The 21,009-nt window shown below is 43.1% G+C and overlaps 1 protein-coding gene across 2 annotated transcripts in view; it reads left to right on the forward strand.

The window, feature by feature from the left end:
- Positions 1-20,233, forward strand: part of tubgcp2 (tubulin gamma complex component 2) — a 64,684-nt gene extending 44,451 nt beyond the window's left edge. For both annotated transcript variants that reach the window (XM_073025697.1, XM_073025698.1), the window contains exons 15-18: positions 6,689-6,832; positions 10,194-10,322; positions 13,814-13,977; positions 19,230-20,233. In XM_073025697.1, coding sequence (XP_072881798.1) covers positions 6,689-6,832; positions 10,194-10,322; positions 13,814-13,977; positions 19,230-19,341 — 549 coding nt within the window. In that variant the 3' untranslated portion in view covers positions 19,342-20,233. The remainder of the gene's footprint in view (positions 1-6,688; positions 6,833-10,193; positions 10,323-13,813; positions 13,978-19,229) is intronic.
- Positions 20,234-21,009: the final 776 nt, after the last annotated feature.

The raw sequence follows: 21,009 nt of genomic DNA on the forward strand, positions 1-21,009 counted from the left end.
AAAAGTATTAAGCCAATAATAGGAGCACAGAAAGCAGCATTAAGAGCCAAAATGGTGCCAGAGCAGGCATGTAGTGTAGATCAAGAGTCAGAATGGTGTCTGATCCTGTGCAACAGTGTACTTTGAGAGTCAGAATGGTCCAAGATCCTGTGTACAGTGCACATCGAGAGTCAGAATGGTGTCTGATCCTGTGTACAGTGTACATCGAGAGTCAGAATGGTGTCTGATCCTATGTACAGTGTACATCGAGAGTCAGAATGGTGTCAGAACCTGTGTACAGTGTACATCGAGAGTCAGAATGGTGTCAGAACCTGCGTACAGTGTACATCGAGAGTCAGAATGGTGTCTGATCCTGTGTACAGTGTACATTGAGAGTCAGAATGGTGTCTCATCCTACGTACAGTGTACATCGAGAGTCAGAATGGTGTCTCATCCTACGTACAGTGTACATCGAGAGTCAGAATGGTGCTAGACTAGGTGTGCAGTGTAGCATCAAGTTGGTCAGTGGTGCAATTTCTCTTCTGGAAATACATTGGCTCTACGTTTATGAGAGTCTGCTATTTAACTATGTAAGCTTGTAGGTGTGCAGATACCTCTTTCTTGTGTTGAACATAATTCAAAACCTGAATCTGCCTTGCCCTTATTCATTGCCAGATATCAATTTTCTTTCATAGTTTGAACATATATTGCATCACTGTATGAAATGCTGGTTGGCAAATTGAGATTTATGAAATGAGGGTTAATGGGAGCTTGGATTTTAAAAAAAGAACTGACACAGGCATTAACCGTGGCCAGTTGTGGTAAATGGTGCTTATTCAGACTGCTAGCTGGGTGTTCCTATGGCTCAGTGCTGGCTCCACAACCTTCTGGTATTTATTAACTTAGTTACTGGAATAGAGAATAAAATGTACAAATTTCCCAACAATGTCTAACCTGCTGTAGGGGTGGCAGATAATAAGCTTGATACCAATTGTTTACACCAGGACATCGGCAGGCAAGGGGCACAATAACACAATGTAATGTGACAATGGATGGGGTTGTTTTCCAACTGCTGGAGCAAAGGGACCCGGGGATTCCTGTGCATGAACTTTCAGTGTGGTAGGACATGTGGGTGGATAAATTGTCCAAGTGTATGACAATAAATACTTTTCTTGCCATTGACATCTGCATCCTGAAAATAAATTAAAAGGAAGATTAAGTGGCAGGGACTATCTGCATTGCTCTACACAAACTCAGAGTGGACTTGATGAGCCAAGTGCCTCCTGTACCTCTGAATACTAATTAGATGATGGTTTGCTGTTTTGCAGGTAAATTTGGAAAGTCTCAATTATTCAAATGCAGGATTTGGAATGTTGGAAAATACGTAGTCAGTCATGATTATGTACATGATTGAATGGTGGAGCAAACTCGATGGGCCAGATGGCCTAATTCTGCTCCTACGTCTTATGGTCAATCTTATCATCTGCAAACTTGGCAGCAAAGTAATCTATTCCATCATCTAAATCAGTGATATACAGCATAAAAATAAACGGTCCCAACACCGAACCTTGCAGAACACCACTAGTCACTGGCAGCCAACCAGATGGGGATCCTTTTATTCCCACTCACTGCTTCCTACCAATCAGCCAATGCTCTAACCATGTTAGTAACTTTCCTGTAATACCATGGGCTTTTAACTTAGTAAACAGCCTCATATGTGGCACCTTGGGAAATGCCTTCTGAAAGTCCAAATATACATCATCCACTGCATCCCTTTTATCTATCCTACGTGTATTCTCCTCAAAGAATTCCTACAGGTTCATCAGGCAAGACTTTCCCCATAAGGAAACCATGCTGACTTTGTCCTATCATGTCCTGTGTCACCAAGTACTCCATAACCTCATCCTAAACAATTGACTCCAACATCCTCCCAACCATTGAGGACAGGCTAACTGGTCTATAATTTCCTTTCTGCTGCCTTCCTCCTTAATGAGAAAACTGACATTTTCAATTTTCCAGACCAGAAAATTATAGGCCGGTGAGTCTGATATCAGTTGTGGGAAAGTTATTGGAAAGTATTCTAAGGGACTGGATATTTAAGTATTTAGATAGACAAGAACTGATTAAGGATAGTCAGCATGGCTTCGTACACAGTAGGTCATTCCTAACCAATCTTACAGTGTTTTTCAAGGGAGTTACCAGGAAAGTGAATGAAGACAAGGCAGTGGATTTTGTCTACATGGACTTTAGCAAGGCATTTGACGGGGTCCCACATGGGAGGTTGGTCAAGAAGTTCAGTCGTTTGGCATTCAGGATGAGGTAGTAAATTGGATTAGACGTTGGCTTTGTGGGAGAAGCAAGAGAGTGGTAAGACTGGCTTTGTGGGAGAAGCAAGAGAGTGGTTAGACTGAAGGCCTGTTAGAAGTGGTTTGCTGCAGGATTCTGTGCTGGGTCCTTTGATGTTTGTCATATTTATCAATGATCTGGATGATAATGTGGTTAACAAGATCAGTAGATTTGCAGATGGCACCAAGATAGTGGACAGTGAGGAAGATGATCATGGCTTGCAGAGGGATCTACATCAGGTGGAAAAATGGCAGATGGAATTTAATACTGATAAGTGTGAGATTTTGTACTTCGGTAGGACCAACTAGGGTAGGTCTTACACAGTGAACAGTAGGCCACTGAGGAGTGTGGTAGAACAGAGGGATCTGGGAATACATGTACATAATTTGTTGAAAGTGGCGTCGTAGGTAAGGTCATAAAGAAAGCTTTTGATATATTGGCCTTCATAAAAGAATGTATTGAGTACAGAAAATGGGATGTTATGCTGAAATTGTATAAGATGTTGGTAAGGCCTAATTTGGAGTATTGTTTGAAGTTTAGCTCACCTACCTACAGAAAAGATGTAAACAGGGTTGAAAGAGTACAGAGAAAATTTTCAAGGATGTTGTCGGGTCTGGGGGACCTGAGCTATGAGGAAAGATTGAATAGGTTAGGACTGTATTCTTTAGAATGTAGAAGGTTGAGAGGAGATTTGATAGAGGTATACAAAATTATGAGGGGTATAGATAGGGTAAATGCAAGCAACCTTTTTCCACTGAGGTGGAGTGCAACGACAACCAGAGGTCATGGGTTAAGAGTGAAAAGCTTAAGGGGAACATAAGGGATTCTTCTTCACTCAGAGGGCTGTGAGAATGTGGAACGAACTGCCAGCATAAGTGGTGCATGCAAGCTCGATTTCAATGTTTTAGAGAGGTTTGGATAGGTAACTCTCAATGGGTAGGATTCAGTATTCTCATTTCACCCTGATACAGCTAAAAAGCACAACTGATTCCAAGGTCAGTACGATCAACAAAGATGTCTTAATACATTTAAATGAACTATCGCTGCTTAAAACAGACGGAAACGATGCTGACTGTGGACGGACTCCTCATCGGATCCCACGTAGGAAACACGGTGCAGGTCAGGGATACAAGTGCATTTAAGGAAACAGGGTTTTAAACTCCCAATACTGACTATCTTGCTGGCAAACGTGCAGTCTCTGGTGAATAAAATCGATGATCTCAGAGCTAGGGTGCTGAATCAGAGGGACATTAGGACCAGGTCCATTATTCCATGGAATCCTGGTTAACCCCTTCAGTACCAGATGCAGCTATTCAGATTGACGGGTTTACACTACACCATCAAGATACATCTATAGAGTCTCTCAAAAGCAAAGGTGGAGGAGTATGCCTGATGATCAACTCTTCTTGGTGCCCAAATATATCAGTGCTGTCCCAATTCTGCTCACCAGACTTGGAATATCCAGCAGTTAAGTGCCGTCCTTTTTACCTACCACGGGAAATTTCGGGGTCATTTTGGTAGCAGTTTACAGTCCACCTCAGGGCAATGTCAGTCAGGCTTTGGATTATCTGAGCAATGGGATCATCATGCATGAAACAGCGCACCTTAACGCCTTCACCATTGTTTTGGGAGATTTTAACCAGGCCCATCTGAAAAAATTCATGAAGCAATTACCACCAACAGATCACTTGCAATAACAGAGGAAACAACACACTGGACCATTGTTACACCAGCATCAAGAATGCCTACCGTGCTATTCCACGCCCTTACTTCAGGAAGTCTGGCCACCTGGCTGTACTTCTACTCTCTGAGTATAGGCAGAGACTGAAGACTGCAGCACCAGTAGTGAGGTCCAAGATATGGACAAGGGAAGCACAGGAGTGCTGACAGACTGCTTTGAATCGGTGGACTGGACCATATTCAGGGATTCATCTTTGAACCTGAATGAGTATGCTGCAGTTGTTACCGACTTCATTAAAACCTGTGTGGATGAGTGTGTGCCTACAAAGACTTACTGTACATTCCCAAACCAAAATCAGTGGATGAACCAGGACGTACGTCATCTGCTGAAGGCTAGATCTGTGGCATTTAAGTTTGGCGACCCAGGTCTGTACCAGAAAACGAGGTGTGATTTGTGGAGGGCTATTTCAAGGGCAAAGAGACAATATCGAATGAGGTTGTAGGTGACAACTTTGGCAGGGTTTGCAAGACGTTACTTCCTTCAAAACAAAACCCAATAGCATGAATGGCAGTGATGCCTCACTACCAGATGAACTCAACGTCTTCTATGCCCGTGAAGATCCCTGCTGCATCTGATGACCCTGTGATCTCTGTCTCGGAGGCCAATGTTAGGCTGTCTTTAAAGAGGGTGAACCCTCGCTTAGGTGGAAGGTCCTGATGGAGTACCTGGCAAGGCTCTGAAAACCTGTGCCAAACAGCTGGCGGGAGTATTCAAGGACATTTTCAACCTCTCACTGCTACGGGCGGAGGTTCCCACTTGCTTCAAAAAGGCAATAATTATACCAGTGCCTAAGAAGAATAATGTGAACTGCCTTAATGATTATCGCCTGGTAGCACTTAAATCTACAGTGATGAAATGCTTTGAGAGGTTGGTAATGTCTCAACTGAACTCCTGCCTCAGCAAGGACCTGGATCCATTGCAATTTGCCTATCGCCACAATCGGTCAACAGCAGATGCAATCTCAATGGCTCTTCACACGACTTTAGACCACCTGGACGAAACAAACACCTACGTCAGAATGCTGTTCATCGACTATAGCTCAGCATTTAATACCATCATTCACACAATCCTGATCGATCAGTTACAGAACCTGGGCCTCTGTACTACCCTCTGCAATTGGATCCTCGACTTCCTAACTGGAAGATCACAATCTCTGTGGATTGGTGATAACATCTCCTCCTCGCTGACGATCAACACTGGTGCACCTCAGGGGTGTGTGCTTAGCCCACTACTCTACTCTCTTTACACCCATGACTGTGTGACTAGGCATTGCTCAAGTACCATCTATGAATTTGCTGATGATACAACCATTGTTGGTAGAATCTCAGATGGTGACGAGAGGGCGTACAGAAGCAAGATATGCCAACTAGTGGAGTGGTGTGGCAGTAACACACTTGCATTCAACGTGAAAGAGCTGATTGTGGACTTAAGGAAGGGTAAGATGAAGGAACATATACCAATACTCGTAGAGGGATCAGAAGTGGAGAGAGTGAGCAGTTTCAAGTTCCTGGATGTCAAGATCTCTGAGGACCTAACCTGGTCCCAACTTATCAATGCAGTTATAAAGAAGGCAAGACAGCGGCTATACTTCATTAGGAGTTTGAAGAGATTTGGTATGTCTGGTATGGGGTGGGGGTGCTGTTGCACAGGACCAAAAGAAGCTGTAGAGGGTTGGAAATTTAGTCGGTTCCATCTTGGGTACCAGCCTACAAAGTACCCAGGACACCTTCAAGGAGCGGTTTCTCAGAAAGGCAGCATCCATTATTAAGGACCTCCAGCACCCAGGGCATGCCCTTTTCTCACTGTCACCATCAGGCAGGAGGTACTGAAGCCTGAAGGCACACACTCAGCGATTCAAGAACAGCTTCTCCTCTGCCATTATACGTATACTGTAATCGATTTACTTATTTAATTATTATTTTTATTTTATTATTTTTCTTCTGTATTATGTATTGCTTTGAACTGCTGTTGCTAAGTTAACAAATTTCACAACACATGCTGGTGATAATAAACCTGATTCTGATTCTGCAGACTGGGGATATGGAGGCTCTGGTCCCGGTGCAGGTCAATGGGAGAGGGCAGTTTAAATGGTTTCAGCATGGACTAGATGGGCTGAATGACCTACTTTTGTGCTGTACTTCTCTATGCCCCTATAATTGCCAAAATTGAACCCACATCCACCACTTCTGCTGGCAATTCATTCCACACTCTCACCACCCTCTGAGTGAAGAAGTTCCTCCTCAGATTCCCCTTAAATATTTCCCCTTTCACCCTTGACCCATGACCTTTTGTTCTACTCTAACCCAACCTTAATGGAAAAGAGCCTGCTTGCATTTATCCTGTCTGTACCCCTCGTAATTTTGCATACCTAATAAATAATTTTGTTAAACCATATAGGAGCTTCTGAAGTTGATGGTTTAGATTTTCCAGGTGAAGTTTCTTGTAACCTGAGCCAGTAGATGGTGTGTTTAAATTATGCCTGACTTTAACCACACCTGCTGACAATCCAATAGTCTATCTTCTGCATCATAACATAGCCATTTAACCAAAATCAATGTAGAAGTCATTTGGGAGAACGTGAATGTATTTGATTATTTAAGTAATACTTTAGTATTTTCTTAGGCATCCAACATTGATGAGGTTTTGAACTACCATACCAGTTTCCTGGACAACTGTATGAAGGACTGCATGCTAACCAATACAGCATTGCTGAAGATCTTTTCGAAGCTCATGTCAGTGTGTGTCATGTTTACCAACTGTATGCAGGTGAGCCCAACCCTGTTCCATTGTATTTTGGCAAGGTCATTGAAGAGCCAGTTGTCTTTATTTAAAACTACTGATTAATGCTCTCATTTTCACTAAACCTGGGTAATGGGTGAATGAAAATCCAATTACTGATTATCGGTACTGTAAATAAAACAAAACCATGGGTTTAGCATGTGGGCAGAAGTTTAGGAAAATCCAAGAATACAGTTAATCTTGCTGTGTGCAAGACTGGGCCAACGGATGAAATGAAAGCACTGTTAAAGCTAATGGCGTAATGGTTGGCCTTAATGAATGAAGTATAGGAATAGGTGTCTTACTGTATTGTACAGAGCTTCAGTGAGAGCATCTCTAGCTGAGGAGGGGTGTTCTTGCCCTGCATGAAGTGTAGCAATGATCTGCCACACTGATTCCAAAGCTGGCAGGACTGATGTATAAAGAAGGGTCAGGAACAATTGGGCCTACATTTGCCAGGGTAAAGAAGAATGAGAGGGGACCTCAGTGAAACTTTAAAATCCTGACAGGGCTGAGTGGATATGATGGTGGAGGGTGTTCCATGGCGGGGATGTCCAGAACCAGGTGTTGTGGCCTCAGAATAAGAGAGAAGTATGTTATAGAAGATTGACTTGAGTAAATTTCTTCAGTGAACCTCCACCACAGAAGGTAATTGAAGCCACATTATTAAATACTGTAAGTCTAAGGAGATCAAAGCTGAGTTTGATGGTCAGCCATGGTTACTGTATATTGAACAACAGTAGATTTAGAGAGCTGAATGGCCTTCTGCTCCCATTTCTTACTTTGACTACAGAAGGAGTATGATACTGATGCCATCGTGAGAAAGTCTCAGTGTGGCAATGGTGAGGAAAGCAGCACAGTTCTTCCCAGTACCTGGGCAGTATTTGTTTGCCCTTCTACCAATGTCAGTTATCATCTGCTTTCATGTTGGACCTGGCTCTGCGCAAAGTAACCATAACACGTATATATATTTGCCTGTTCAATGCATGTGATATGTGACAAGCTAGGCTGGCATTTATTGTCAGTCCTTAACTACCCCAACAATGGCTTGCGTGTGGCTAACTATCCCCCTCCGCAATGGCTTGCTCGTGGTTAACTGTCCCCCCTGTCACCATGGCTTGCTCGTGGTTAACTGCCCTCCCAGCGACGGCTTGCTCGTGGTTAACTACACCCACAATAGCTTGCTCGCGGTTAACTACACCCACAATGGCTTGCTCGCGGTTAACTACACCCACAATGGCTTGCTCGCGGTTAACTACACCCACAATGGCTTGCTCGCGTTTAACTGCCCTCCCAGCGATGGCTTGCTCGCGGTTAACTACACCCACAATGGCTTGCTCGTGGTTAACTACACCCACAATGGCTTGCTCGTGGTTAACTGCCCTCCCAGCGATGGCTTGCTCGTGGTTAACTGTCCCCCCTGCCACCATGGCTTGCTCGTGGTTAACTACACCCACAATGGCTTGCTCGCGGTTAACTGCCCTCCCAGCGATGGCTTGTTCGTGGTTAACTGCCCTCCCAGCGATGGCTTGCTCGCGGTTAACTGCCCTCCCAGCGATGGTTTGCTCGTGGTTAACTACACCCACAATAGCTTGCTCGCGGTTAACTACACCCACAATGGCTTGCTCGCGGTTAACTACACCCACAATGGCTTGCTCGCGGTTAACTACACCCACAATGGCTTGCTCGCGTTTAACTGCCCTCCCAGCGATGGCTTGCTCGCGGTTAACTACACCCACAATGGCTTGCTCGTGGTTAACTACACCCACAATGGCTTGCTCGTGGTTAACTGCCCTCCCAGCGATGGCTTGCTCGTGGTTAACTGTCCCCCCTGCCACCATGGCTTGCTCGTGGTTAACTACACCCACAATGGCTTGCTCGCGGTTAACTGCCCTCCCAGCGATGGCTTGTTCGTGGTTAACTGCCCTCCCAGCGATGGCTTGCTCGCGGTTAACTGCCCTCCCAGCGATGGTTTGCTCGCGGTTAACTGGTCCCCCCCCCCCCCCAGTGATGGCTTGCTCCCGGTTAACTGCCCTCCCAGCGATGGCTTGCTCATGGTTAACTCTCTCCCCCGCGATGGCTTGCTCACGGTTATCTGCCCCCACAAGGGCTTGCTGAGTCACATCAGGGAGCAGTTAAGTCACTATGTCTAGAATCACAGAAGAGCCTATAAAATGTTGACAGATTACTTTTCTGAAGTAATAGTGATTTAAGTGTTTTTTTAATGACAGACTTTTATGCTCATCATTACTGATTTTCCGGATTTATTGATTTCATTATTATTTGCAGCTATCATGGTGGGATTTAAACTGGAGATCTGAGATCAATAATCCTAGATCTAATGCAGCAACTTCACCATTATGCACCACACTCAGATTTCCTACATTATGACAAGAACTGTGTTGCAAAATCACTCCATTAACGTGTTACCTGGAGGTCATGTAAACTCTGCATTTTTCTTTTCTGTTCTCTTTCCCGAGGAAAGAATCTGGCAGAAACCTGACTGGCAGTGCAGTCTGTTTCTCCTTTATTTCTTTAAAAATACAAGAAATACAATTAGTCCTTAACCATTAACACCAGCTGCACACCCACAGTCATCACACCAGTGCATGTTAAAACATGTAATTAATAGATTAAAGTTAAGTATATATTTCACACTGTGGCTGGAGTTTGCCATATCCAGGGATCTAATTCAAGGCATTACTCAGTCAGTGGGCTGACTTTGGTCTCAGTCACTTGCATAATTCTACTGAATGCACAGTAGAGCACTTGATTTTATTTTGTATTTGATGCCATCATTGATTTGGAGGTGCATTTAGGTTAAAATCAGAGCCACTGAATGATTTTCTATAAGGTGGATGGTCCCATTTCATTTACATCCTTCACTAAAAAGGTGTCATGGTAAGATAGCAGTTAGCTCAATGCTATTAGAGCCCGGGGGGTGGGGTTCGGACTTCATTTCTGGTGCCATCTGTAAGGAGTCTGTACATTCTCTCCGTGAACTACGTGGGTTTCCTCCCGGAGTCCAAAGACATACTGGTTAGTAGGTAAATTGGTCATTGTAAATTGTCCTGTGATTAGGCCAGGGTTAAATAGGTGGATTGCTGGAAGCACATTAGGCCAGAAGGGTCTTTTTCTTTTCTTTAAATGATTGTCCAGTTCCAACCATTGGCCCATCCCAAGTATGTGGTGGAGGATTTACTTGCTTACAGTTTGACCCGTGAAGTGAAACAGGATTGATCATTTATGACTAGCTGTCATTTCCACCTTCATTACATAATTCTTATTTTTGTTTGTTTAATTGGAAGTATTATATGTTAAACTTATGATGTCCTTGTTCTATTCTCAGAGATTCACTCAAAGCATAAAGATTGACAGTGAGATGATGCGACTGACGCTGGAACATGGTACGATGAAGGGTCCGCCTACACAATTAGAACGGATGGAGGAGAATGAAAAGAAAAGACTCACCAAGAAGGTGACTAATCCCTTGTATTCTTGGCAGTGTTTGTGTCCTGAAAACTGCTCTGTTAATAAGTACTTTGTATTGAATGCACAGTAACCAGCTGAGATCTAATAACATTTTGCAGTGGTTTCAAAGGAACACCACCCCTTTGTTCTTGGGACCAACAATGAAAATACATCCCCGTTGGAATTTGAATACATTCCTCTACAAAGAAGTGGCTCTTTGTAAATATGTAATTGCAGCCGTCTTTACTTATTAGTAGAGAGCTGCAGAAAGTGGTCAGTAATTTTATAGGTTGGCAGTGTAACTGGATGGCTGATGTGGAAATGGGTGTGTTAACAGAATGTATTCCTTGAAGACCAGGGATAGGGTGTAAAGAAATCCACAGTTTTCTCTTTGGGTAGTGGGGGGTGCTTGATGCTGTATTTGTGCTGGGCACCAGTATGCATGGTGCTGGTTGCTACTGAGATGATTGTTATTGTATTTTCCTGTGTTTTATGCTTGGCACTAAACCACAGTCAATTCTGGTAGGTTTCCTTGGCCGCATAAGTCTAGGGAAAACATTCTCCGGTCCCACCAAACTCGTGAGACAGAGATGGCTCTCCCACCCCAAACCCCAGTTTGTGTGGATGCTGTGTAATTTTCTACCCTGTTACAAATTAGTGCCACGAAATAACAGACAGTACACTGCACATGATTATAGGAATTATTTTTATGAATCTTAACTTAGCTAAAGGGTTAGTAAAGAAAAACAAAAAGAAATGGGCCCCAACGATTATGACATTACCCTTCTGACACAGCTTTTCTATCTCCTGCTGTAATTTGTAATCCACCTCCCAGCTGCTGTTTGGAAGCCTGTATACAACTGCCATTAGGGTCCTTTTACCCTTGCCGTTTCTTAAATCAACCCATAGAGACTCTACACCTTCCAATCCTATGTATTCCCTTTCTAATTATTTAAAATTATTTATCATACACAGTGCACACTACCTTCTCTACTGACTAACCTATCTTTCCAATCAAAAAGAGTGCAGCAGAGGAGGACAAAGGGCTTAATTAGGAAAGGGAAAAAAGATTATGAGAGAAAGCTGGCAGGGAACATAAAAACTGACTGTAAAAGCTTTTATAGATATGAGAAAAGAAAAAGATTGGTCAAGACAAATGTAGGGCCCTTACAGTCAGAAACAGGTGAATTGATCATAAGGAACAAAGACATGGCAGACCAATTGAATAACTACTTTGGTTCTGTCTTCACTAAGGAGGACATAAATAATCTTCCGGAAATAGTAAGGGACCGAGGGTCTAGTGAGATGGAGGAACTGAGGGAAATACATGTTAGTAGGGAAGTGGTGTCAGGTAAATTGAAGGGATTAAAGGCAGATAAATCCCCAGGGCCAGATGGTCTGCATCCCAGAGTGCTTAAGGAAGTAGCCCAAGAAATAGTGGATGCATTAGTGATAATTTTTCAAAACTCCTTAGATTCTGGATTAGTTCCTGAGGATTGGAGGGTGGCTAATGTAACCCCACTTTTTAAAAAAGGAGAGAGGAAAAACCGGGGAATTATAGACCGGTGAGTCTGACATCGGTGGTGGGGAAAATGCTAGAGTCGGTTATCAAAGATGTGATAATAGCACATTTGGAAAGAGGTGAAATCATCGGACAAAGTCAGCATGGATTTGTGAAAGGAAGATCATGTCTGACGAATCTTATAGAATTTTTTGAAGATGTAACTAGTAGAGTGGTTAGGGGAGAGCCAGTGGATGTGGTATATTTAGATTTTCAGAAGGCTTTTGACAAGGTCCCACACAGGACATAAGTGTGCAAACTTAAAGCACACGGTATTGGGGGTATGGTATTGATGTGGATAGAGAATTGGTTGGCAGACAGGAAGCAAAGAGTGGGAGTAAACGAGACCTTTTCAGAATGGCAGGCAGTGACTAGTGGGGTACCGCAAGGCTCAGTGCTGGGACCCCAGTTGTTTACAATATATATTAATGATTTAAACGAGGGAATTAAATGCAGCATCTCCAAGTTTGCAGATGACACGAAGCTGGGCGGCGGTGATAGCTGTGAGGAGGATGCTAAGAGGATGCAGGGTGACTTGGATAGGTTAGGTGAGTGGGCAAATTCATGGCAGATGCAATTTAATGTGGATAAATGTGAGGTTATCCACTTTGGTTGTAAGAACAGGAAAACAGATTATTATCAGAATGGTGGCCGATTAGGAAAAGGGGAGGTGCAGCGAGACCTGGGTGTCATTGTACACCAGTCATTGAAGGTGGGCATGCAGGTACAGCAGGTGGTGAAAAAGGCAAATGGTATGTTGGCATTCATAGCAAAAGGATTTGAGTACAGGAGCAGGGAGGTTCTACTGCAGTTGTACAAGGCCTTGGTGAGACTGCACCTAGAATATTGTGTGCAGTTTTGGTCCCCTAATGTGAGGAAGGACATTCTTTCCATAAAGGGAGTACAAAGAAGGTTCACCAGATTGATTCCTGGGATGGTAGGACTTTCATATGAAGAAAGACTGGATCGACTAGGCTTATACTCACTAGAATTTAGAAGATTGAGGGGGGATCTTATTGAAATGTATAAAATTCTAAAGGGATTGGACAGGCTAGATGCAGGAAGATTGTATCCAATGTTGGGGAAGTCCAGAACGAGGGGTCACAGTTTAACGATAAAGGGGAAGCCTTTTAGGACCGAGATGAGGAAAAACTTCTTCCCACAGAGAGTGGTGAATCTGTGGAATTCTCTGCCACAGGAAACAGTTGAGGCCGGTTCATTGGCTATACTTAAGAGGAAGTTAGATATGGCCCTTGTGGCTAAAGGGATCAGGGGGTATGGAGAGAGAACAGGTACAGGGTTTTGAGTTGGATGATCAGCCATGATCATATTGAATGGTGGTGCAGGCTCGAAGGGCTGAATGGCCTACTCCTGCACCTATTTTCTATGTTTCCGATACATCCTATATCCTTAGACGTTCAGCTCCCAACAGCAGCCATCCTTTAGCCAAGTTTCAGAGGTGGCCACAACATCATACTTGCCAATCTGTAGCTGAATTTCAAGATCGTTCATTTTATTTCTTAAGCTGCATGCACTCAAATATAACACTTTCAGTCCAGTATTTGTTGCTTTCTGTTTTAACTGTACCATGCATCTATTGCCCTGTAAATCATACCACTGGCTGTAATTATGCCTCATCTCCTTCATTCGCACATTGAAAACAATTACCTGTCTCCCAGCCTCTGTCATTATTTCCACACACCTCTCCTGCCATCCACCTGACTCCACCTCACCTGGATTCACCACTTCTCTACCTGCCAGTCCAGACGGAGGCTCTCAAGCCAAAATGTCAACTGTCCATTTCCCTGCCTGAGCCACGAAGGTCCTCCAGCACTTTGTGTGTTGCTCTAGATTCCAGCATCTGCAGTCTCCTGTCATTCTTATTAGTTCAGTGAACGTTGGTACCCGAGTAGTTTCTAATCCTTAGTTGTTTTCAGTTTGCAGCAGAACATGCCGACGCATTGCATTCAACATCTGGATTTGAGGGAACCATAAATACGTTTGACAACAACTTCTCTACCAACCTGCTTGATCTTCTGGATAGGTTAAGCATTTCAAGTACAAATGACTGCGAGCACAGCATGATTAACATTATCTATAGGTAAGACACTGGCGCACTTTAAACATGATTAAAAGATCTGTCCTACAACCCTTTATCTTTTCCACTTAACACCTCCCAGCTTCTTACTTCATCCCCCTCCCCTACCCCCATCCTTTCCCCCACACCTGGTCTCACCTATCCCCTCCAGCTTCTCACTTCATCCCCTTCCCCCACACCTTCCCTCTCACCTGGTCTCACCTATCCCCTCTTTCCCCCACCCACAAACCTTTCCCCTCACCTGGTCTCATGTACCCCCTTCCCCTACTCATTCACTTTTCCCTCACCCTGTCTCACCTATTTCACCCTCCTACACTCACTCACCTTTCTCCTCCTCTGATCTCACCTATACCCCACCTTTCCCCTCACCTACTCTCACTTCATCCTCTCATCCCCTATTCCGTCCCCCTCACCTTGAGTTGCTTCATCCCCTCACCCCCCCCCCCCCATTCCTTCCCCCTCAGCTATCACTTCTGATGCTGAAACAAAATTGCTTTAATTATTCTGCAGAGAAAAGCCTGGAGAGATGAAAGACTGGTCTGTAACGTGTGATAGAGGGCCATTTGGTCTTTAATTATGTATATGACTTACTAATGGGGTATCTAATCAAAGAGTTACTCTGAAGATCATAGTTACTGAATCGCACCGTATTCTTCCGGGTAGGTTCTTTAACTCTGCCATGAGCCCCCTCCGGCTTTACTACATATTCCCCAATTATCTCTATCAGAAAATGAAGAGAGGATTTGTGCTTCAGTTATGTTTGTGGAAGAAAGTTGCACGTTGTAACCACATAGCACAGATGGCTAAACTCTTCTCGGGCTTCCAGTGGGTACAGGTATCAATTTTAACCGACGTTTTGATGACAAACTCTGCCATCTTCATCAGGGATGGTGCCTGGGCACGTCTAGTCTGGTGGTATTCATATCATCACCTGTCCCTCCTGATTGGTTTGTCCTCATCCAGTCAGGTTTCCCCTGTCCCACCTTGTTTACAATCAAATTCCAGTTTTAACTTGGAGTGAGTCCTTAAAATTATTTTCCTCTAGTTTTATTTCAATGGCTTCCTTTACCAGGTGGTTCCAAAAGCCATTGGCATGGCACAGTAGTTTTGTGCAGTCGCAGTCAGTCCTTATGGCCATTGTAAATGCAGTGTTTTGCTAGCACCGATTTCTCCGGGTAACCCAAATGCATACACCTCCTGGGACTCAGGACAGCTGGTGTATACAGGACTCCCTGTGAATGCAGAGCAGCATATATCGGCCAGAAGGGATGCGCGGTGGAAAAACATGGATGAGGACTAAACAGTCAAGAGGGACAGACCATGAGGGTATAAATACCACCAGACTAGACATGCCCTGGCATCATCCCTGATGAAAATGGCAGTTGGTCATCAAAACGTTAGTTACAATCGATACCGTATCCAGCGGAAAACCTGAGAAAAGTTTATTTGTCATATACGCCAGGAAAGCACTGGATCCTTTTTCACGTGGCATAAATATTTTAAAATTCTGCTCCTATGTCTTATGATCTAACTTTAATAGCTAAACTCAGACCTCCACTACTAGCTATTGGTCCTTCCTGTGCAAGGTGTGACATCATTTCTTTCCATGTGTTCTTGGCACTGATAATATCCTGTTTCACTCAGAAGGCTGAGCAGCACTCCAGAGACTGAAACAGAGAAATCTATGCCGATATGCAGAGGAGATTTACAAGGGTGTTGCCTGGATTGGAGGCATGCCTTATGAGAATGGGTTGAATGAACTCGGCCTTTTTTCCTTGGAGTGACGGTGGATGAGAGGTGTCTAAGATGATGAGAGGCATCGATCGTGGGGATAGTCAGAGGCTTTTTCCCAGGGCTGAAATGGTTAGCACAAGAGGGAACAGTTTTAAGGTGCTTGGAAGCAGGTACAGAAGAGATATCAGGGGTAAGGTTTTTGCACAGATAGTGGTGAGTGCGTGGAATGGGCTGCTGGCAATGGTGGTGGAGGCAGATACGATAGGGTCTTTTAAGAGACTCCTGGATGGGTACATGGAGCTTAGAAAAATAGAGGGCTATGGTTAACCCTAGGTAATTTCTAAGGTAAGGACATGTTAGGCACAGCATTGTGGGCCGAAGAGCCTGTAATGTGCTGAAGGTTTTCTATGTTTCTGTAATGAGGGCTGTTTTCCAGAGGAAGCATGAGACTACAGCCCTGTTTCAGGTGATTGTAAAAGATCCTGTATTTTGTTAAAGGGAATTAACCTCTGGTCCTGGGGTGAATATTTATCCCACTGTCAGTGTTACTAAAAGTCAGCAGGGTATTAGACCATAACACATAGGAGCAGATTTGCCCATTCAGCCATTGAATCAACTCTGCCATTCCATCATGGCTGATTTATTATCCCTCTCAATTCTATTCTCTTACCTTCTCCCAGTAACTGGTGATGCCCTGACTAATCAAGAACCCAAAATTTAAATGTACCCAATGACTTGGCCTCAGACATCTGTGACAATGAATTTCACAGATTGACTACCCTCTGGCTAAAGAAATTCCTCTTCATCTCTGTTGGAAAGGTCATCCTCAATGCTGAGGCCGTGCCCTCTGGTCACTATAGGAAACATCCTCTCCGCATCCACTCTACTGCTCCAGTGCTTCTTGTGGAGATGATATGCAGTTCAGATGTTGAATTGTCCCAGTGCCCTAGTAACACTGCCACTAACTCTGCATCAATCCTAATAGCTTTTGTTTCCTATAACTTCCAATAATCAGTTGATTTATCCTGAGTGTACTCGATGACAGTTTCCACAGACTTTTGTGTCAAGAATTTCAAAAATTGACTATCCTGTGGGTGAACAATTTTCTCCTCCTCTCTGTTTAAAACGGATGACCCCTCATCTTGAGACGGTGATCCTGTTTAAATATGCCCCAGCCAGGGGAAATAGTATTCATGCATCTCCAACTCTTTAAGGAACTTGAATACTTCAAATTGATGGTAGCTAATTCTTCTAAAGAATACTGACCCAACCAGCTTAATCCCTTTGGACCATAAACTGCATCCCTTGGTGAGCTTTGTGACACTTCCTTTCTTGACAAACAGACTTGTACAGGTTATTCATGTACTGAAAATAGAATCGTACTTTCAAATGAGATGTTTCTAACAGGAGGAGACTGTGCTCATGACTGTAAGAGTGACCAAAACTGTTCTCCCCTTCCAGGTTCTCTCCAGGGCCCTTTGTAGTTCTAGTAATTGCACTGATATGTCTTTACACTTGAATTCAGGTTTTCAATAAGGGCCCACATTTGTCCTCCTCCTTGCTTGACTGTTGGTGATTTGCAACATGTGCTACATTACAACATTTCTGGTACCAAAAATTCGCCCTTACAGAAATCAATCAAGCTTTGAGATGTGGAAAAAAAATCTGTTCTTACAAAATTTATTAAAAATAAATACAAAAAGTGAACAGGATGAGCATTTTTGGGCCCTTTGCTGACGGAGAGGGTTCAAAGGAGATTCATGAGAATGATTCCAGGATTGAATGGCTTGTCACATGAGGAGCGTTGGAGCTCTGGGCCTGTACTCACTGGAATTCAGAAAAACGAGGGAGGGATCTCATTGAAATCTATTGAATGTTGAAAGGCTTGGATAGAGTCGATGTGAAGATTATGTTTTATGTGGTGGGGGAGTCTCAAAATCAAGGGATGTCCATTTAGAATGGAGATAAGAAATTCATCCTCTAGCCAACGAGTGGTGAATCTGTGGAATTTGTGTCCACGGGTGACTGTGGAGGTCAAGTCATTAAGTATATACAAGGTAGAGGTTAATCTGAGCCACTCACAGCCAATCACATATTAGTTCACGTTTTGCCTCCTCCTGCAACACTGAATGCCATAATCAAAAAGGATGTTTATCCTCCCGAGCTTGTGGATGAAACTGACCTATTTCGGGAAAGAATGCCTTTTTGTACTTTCATCTCTCAAGAAGAGAAAGGTTGCAAAGGACCAGTTAACCACAAAATTCCTTGGCACTAGCATTAAACGATCTCACAAATCATGGACTAGTTCATCAGTAATGGCCCTGGCAGGGAGTGGAGCAATAAGACAGAGACTGGTCCTTCCTCTAAGATGTAACCACTGCCCTCCTCTGCTGCTGCTGCGATGTGTTGCTGCTCAACTGATGAACAGGTTAGGCCTATTTTCGTGTTTGTTACTCCACAAATTACTATGTGTATATAAAATGATATATATATCGGGGGGTTGATTTTTTTTTCAGACATATATCTATTTACATAATGTTGCGGATTTACATAGCACACCACCTCCGAGGAGCACATCCTCAGTGTTAAGTGGAGTCTGAGTACATGGATAAATAAATCTGAACCTGAAATAACTGCTGCAAGATGAGAAATCAAAGCTGTCCAAGCTGGTAATTGGATATGCATATGCATATCCTGATGCAGTGTTTCGACCCAAAACATAGGCAATTTCTTCCACCTCACCCATACTGCTGAGATTATTCAGCGGGTTGATTGTAAAACCATGTATGCTCTGCAAAGTTTCTGTTTATTTAATTCTGTTTGGCAATACAGCATGATAACGAGCCCACGCTACCCAATTACATTCATAAGGCCAATTAATCTATGTAATGTCTTTGGAATGTGGGAGGAAACTGGAGCACTCAGAGGAAAGCCACAGTCACAAGGAGAACATGCTGTATAAACTCCTTCCAGAGGGAATTGAACACAGGTCACAGGTGCTGTAATAGTATTACCCTAACCTCTATGCTGTACTATGCAGCTCTGAAATTTTGATTAGGAACACGTCTTTGTTTTGGAATTAAGCAGCCTTCCCTTTCTCCACGTGGATGTGTGTACTGGCATTCACCCTGTTCACTGGGTTAAAGGAGGGCAATATGTGCTCTACAATTATCTCCTTATTTACCATTTGTGCTGCACATCAAAATGTGGAATAAAGGAAGCTATGTTGTTTGTTTTAATAGTAGGGTGTCCTGTTAAAACTCAGTGTACTACCGGCTGCTAAAGCAGAAAGTGAATAAACTATGTATGGTGACAAGCAGGATGGAACTGAGAGCCTGTGACACACAGACCACAGCTCTGGTCCCCTAGTCCAAGCTTATCACTGGCACATCCCACACAATTATTGAGATCCACTTATTTCAACATGCCTCACATTTTGAGAAGATCATCTGGATTGTGACCATTTATATTTTTAATTAAATAATTGAAAATGGTTTAATCTTTGTGTTTGTCCTTTGCAGGCTAGATTTTAATGGATTTTACAGTGAACGCCTTGAACACATGTCGGCAGAAAGAAGTAAGCCTCTGGCACAGCAAGGGACTGTTACACAAGCACCATTGTCTGCACAGTAAAATGGTGGAAAGAGCTCGAACATTTCCCATCTGATGCAGACAAGTGTAATTACTCAGTCTCACAGAAACCCACACACTCCAAATGGGGTTCCAAATATGTAATTAGATTATTTTGAAGCTGTTGTGAATAAGATTCATTTGTTAATACGATGTTAGTTTGTGGCTAGCTATAAGGTGAACAAATTGGACTATTTTTGCGTACAGTACATGAAATGATCAGAGGTGGATGGGAATTTCCATCCTTCTTCCTGCTCTCAACTCAAGTCATGGGGAAGCTCAGTGAAGAACTAAAGACTGAACAGACTCGCTGTCCTCAAAAGGAGATGTGGGGCGTGGCAGAGTGCAGACATGGCCACTTAGCACTGTCACAGAAAGCAGAGCAAGGAAAGGGAGAGTAAGGGTAACATCTCGACTTTCTAATAGTGTAGGAGCGTGTAAATGGAGTGGTAGTTTCTGTTTCCAGAAATTAACTGGGAATGATTTCCAGTGTTTATTTTTAAGTCATAGTGCCTTCAATCATTTCACTTTATCTGAACAGTGCACTCAATTTTTATTATCAAAGTATAATCTGACCTGCAATTCTGTAATAAATATTTCAGTATGAAATGCATCCAACTTGTAGAATTGTGCTGTTTCATGTAACTTCATTTTTCTGTGTGTGAGTGTTGTCTATCCCTATTGGGTTCAAAATTTGAAGTAAATTTATTAATCAAAGTACATGTATGTCACTAGATACTACCCAAGGTATATTTTCTTGAAGCATTCACAGTAAATACAAAGAATTACAATGGAATAATTGAAAAACTGCACACAAAGAAAGATGGACAACCAATGTGCAAAAGAAGATAAACTGTGCAAATACAAAATAATAATAAATAAATAATATTGAGAATTTGAGTTGTAGAGTCCTTGAAAGTAAGTCTGTAGGTTGTGGAATCGGTTCGGTGTTGAGGTGAGTGAAGTTATCCACACGAGCTCAAAAGCCTGATGGTTGTAGGGTAATAATTGTTCCTAAACCTGGTTGTGTGAGTCTTGAGACTCCTGTACCAGCTATCTGATAGCAACAGCGTGGCCCAGAGCAAGTTATTTTTCGGAGTTGCATAAAGCCAGGTACAAACTTTGATCAGAGGTTTCTTGTTTTCTGCGTACTCAATTGCCAGTTTGGGTCTGATAAGTTAAAAACTACACATTGAGTGATGTAACTAAAGCTATGGAGTTGACACCAGAGAGATTTGGTTACAACGAAGTAAATGGGGATACAGCAATACTGGGATTGACCCAGTGGGTCAAATAGTGCCTATGTCAGAAAGAAATGTGAGAAATTCAAGGAAAATAACCTTTCAATACTCAGCTAAACCTTTTCTCATGTATCAGTACCTTCGAGATGTTAAGGTTTAATTTTTTGATTGTCCTTTGGACTTATTGTTAACATCAGCTTACTATAGCATGTTATACACTTTGGAAGGACAAACACCAAGGAAGAGTACAAAGTAAATGGCAGGATACTTGGTAGTGTGGAGGAGCAGAGGGATCTGGGAGTACATGGAGTGTTAGCTTTCATAAGTCGAGGGATAGAGTTTTAAGAGCCGTGGGGTAATGATGCAGCTCTATTAAACTCTGCTTAGGCCACACTTGGAGTATTGTGTCCAGTTCTGGTCGCCTCACTAT

This window comes from Hemitrygon akajei, chromosome 21, assembly GCF_048418815.1.
Source record: "Hemitrygon akajei chromosome 21, sHemAka1.3, whole genome shotgun sequence".
NCBI lineage: Eukaryota > Metazoa > Chordata > Chondrichthyes > Myliobatiformes > Dasyatidae > Hemitrygon > Hemitrygon akajei.